Source organism: Grampus griseus (genome assembly GCF_964374135.1).
Source record: "Grampus griseus genome assembly, chromosome: 16".
Classification (NCBI taxonomy): Eukaryota; Metazoa; Chordata; class Mammalia; order Artiodactyla; family Delphinidae; genus Grampus; species Grampus griseus.
The window spans coordinates 81,807,262-81,809,840 of record NC_139010.1 but is presented as its reverse complement, the minus strand read 5'-3'; the positions used below and the strand labels follow the sequence as shown (position 1 = coordinate 81,809,840).

Here is a 2,579-nt window from a genome sequence, read left to right as displayed (position 1 = left end):
CCGGCCCCCTGGGGCTGCTCCGGAACCCCGAGGGCCTCCCTGGAGCGCCAAGGAAAGGCCCTGTGCGCTGGGTGAGCCAGGCGGGAAGGAGGAGAAAATCCTCCCCACAGGGGCCCGGGCGTCCCCACTAGCACGTATGAGAAGGCTCTTTGGGGTGCGCCAGGTTCCTTCACAAAAGCTGGGGTGAGCGCCAGCCTGTGGCCCCTTTAAGGTGGAACCCCCTGGGAGCGTGGGTTCGAGGTCCAGGTCAAGTGGAAGCACAGGGGGAGTGGGGAGCTCCCGCTCACCCCACCTGGATGGTCGCCTGCGTGAGGGGTGCACGACAGGCTGGCTCCGTTCCCTGCATCCCGCCCCGGCACCCTGCGCTCCCTGAGCTGCCCTGACCCCTGCGGAGCGAACACGTGGGGCTGAGCTCATCTCCTGTGGACACCGCACGCGGGACAATCCCCGGCCTCCCTTCAAACTTCAGTCCCTTCCCGACTGTAGACGAAGTGACCGACGCGGAAGCCGGTGGCCGCCGTCTGATGGCCGGAGGCGAAGCCGAGCGCGGGGCCGGGGGCCTGGGTACCGTGGGCAGCGACCGTCGTGGATCTCCCGAAAGAAAAGTCGCCCGCCAGGCCCCCGGGAAAGGTACCGAGGCCTCCAGCCAGGGCGCCCATGGCCGAGGCGAAACTGGAGAAGCAGGCGGCTGCCTCGGGCGCGGGAGGGGACGACGAGAGCCGCAGGTCCGGGGAGGCGGCGCCCAGGGGCTCCAGCTCCGGCGCCTCGGCTCCTCCCGGGCTCCGGGCACCCGAGGATGCGGCCGCGCTCGCCTCCCCCTTCCTCTTCCTCTTCCTTCGGAAGTTCCCGTTGTCGAACATCTTCTCGCAGTTTGGGTCCAGGGTCCAGTAATTGCCTTTACCTGCAGAAGAAGAAAGGGCCCAGATCAGAAAATCCGGGATTTGACCGAAGTGATGTGAGAACGTGAGAAATGGAGGTCAGCTTCACCGGTCCCTCCGTGAGCCCTCACGCCCACCCCAAACCTTGAGGGGGTGCTCTGTACCGGATCAGGCCTCCACAGTCAGACTCGGAAGAATGTGGGCATCCCAGAAAGACCAGGGAAGGGCGACCTCGCTAAGGTCAAGGCCAGAGAGAAGACCTATGAGGTGCAGAGCCGAACCGGCTCTCCTCTGGCACTCGCTTTGCCAGTGGAGTGGAGCCCACAATGCCAGGCCTCTCTGCAGGCTCCAAGGCTTCCCAAAGCGGCATCTGATTGTCTTAATCTTCCGGGTGGCCACCATCTTTCCCATTTTACAGTAAAGGACACAGGCCCAGAGAAGTCACTCCAAAGGTCCCCCAGCAGACTAGCTTCTTCCTTAGCGGGAGCGCGCGAGAATTAGAGACTCCTGTTGCCCTAGACCTCAAGTCAGGGCCGCGGGCTCTGCTGGCGTCCTTGAGCCGTCTGCGGCCAAGTACGTGTCGCTTCCCCACCCTCCTCCCGCCTCGGCACCCTCAGCTGTGCAAAGAGGACCGGGCTGTCCAAGGCCCCCCGTCCCTAGAGTGCCAGGAGGCCAGCTGCGGGAATCCGCGGAGTCCTGGACGGGGCGTGGCGGTGAGCTTCAGTTACCTGGGTCGTCCTCGTCGCGGGGTACCTTCTTGAAGCAGTCGTTGAGCGACAGGTTGTGGCGGATGGAGTTCTGCCAGCCCGCCTTGCTGCGCTTGTAGAAGGGGAAGTTGCCGGCCACGTACTGGTAGATCTGGCTGAGCGTCAGCCTGCGCAGCGGCGCGCTCTGAATGGCCATGGCGATGAGCGCCGAGTACGAGTAGGGCGGCCGCACCAGCCTCAGCAGCTCCTGTTGGCCAGACAGGCTCAGCCACGCGAGGTCGGCGCCCGCCAGGCCGCCCGGGGCCCCGAGGAGCGGGCCAGGGGCCCCGTAGGGGGACGCGGGCGCGGGTCCCGGCGCGTAGGGCGCGGAGCTGAGCGCGGGCCCGTTCAGCCACAGGCGCGGGCCACCACCGCCCGCCACGCCCAGGTCGCCACGCGCGTATCCCGCGGGGTGCGCGGCCGCCCGGGCCTGGCCGTGCGGGGCCGCGCAGGGCCCCGAGCCGTCGCGGTAAGCGGCCATGGCCAGGCGCTCCCGGGTCTGGGCGGGTGGCTCCGAGCCGAAGCTCATGGGCGCCCCAACCAGCGCGGCCGCCAGCAGCTCCCAGTGCGGCCCGCTGGGCCCCGCCCTCCGCCCTTTAAATGCCATCGGGGCCCGAGCCCCAGGTGAGTGTCGGCGGCGAGCCCCTCCCCGACAGTTTTAGAGGAGTGATGTCTCCATCCCTGCCCAGGGGTCAGCTTTCCGCCCCGCCCAGGTCCCGAGGCGCTCTCGACGAGCCGCTCCAGTAATTCCCAGACCCTGTGCTGTCTGCGCCATCTCGAGCCAGAATCTTGGCCACTGTCACCCTGGGTCCCCGGGGATCTCGCCGATTCCAGCCTCGTCAGGCCTTCAGGGCCCCGCAGCCCTGCACCCTGCGGCAGGTACCACGTCTCGCGCAGGCCCCCAAGATTTCGGAGTGGGATCCCCGTCCAGCGCGAGCCCCCCTTGCTCGTCCAC

The 2,579-nt window shown here is 67.8% G+C and overlaps 1 protein-coding gene across 1 annotated transcript; it reads right to left on the bottom strand.

The window, feature by feature from the left end:
• Positions 1 to 458: 458 nt before the first annotated feature.
• FOXI2 (forkhead box I2) lies at positions 459 to 2,153 on the bottom strand (the record flags this gene model as incomplete). Its single annotated transcript, XM_082674073.1, has 2 exons — positions 459 to 901; positions 1,607 to 2,153. 2 exons carry the CDS (start codon positions 2,151 to 2,153, stop codon positions 459 to 461), a joined length of 990 nt encoding a protein of 329 aa, XP_082530199.1.
• Positions 2,154 to 2,579: the final 426 nt, after the last annotated feature.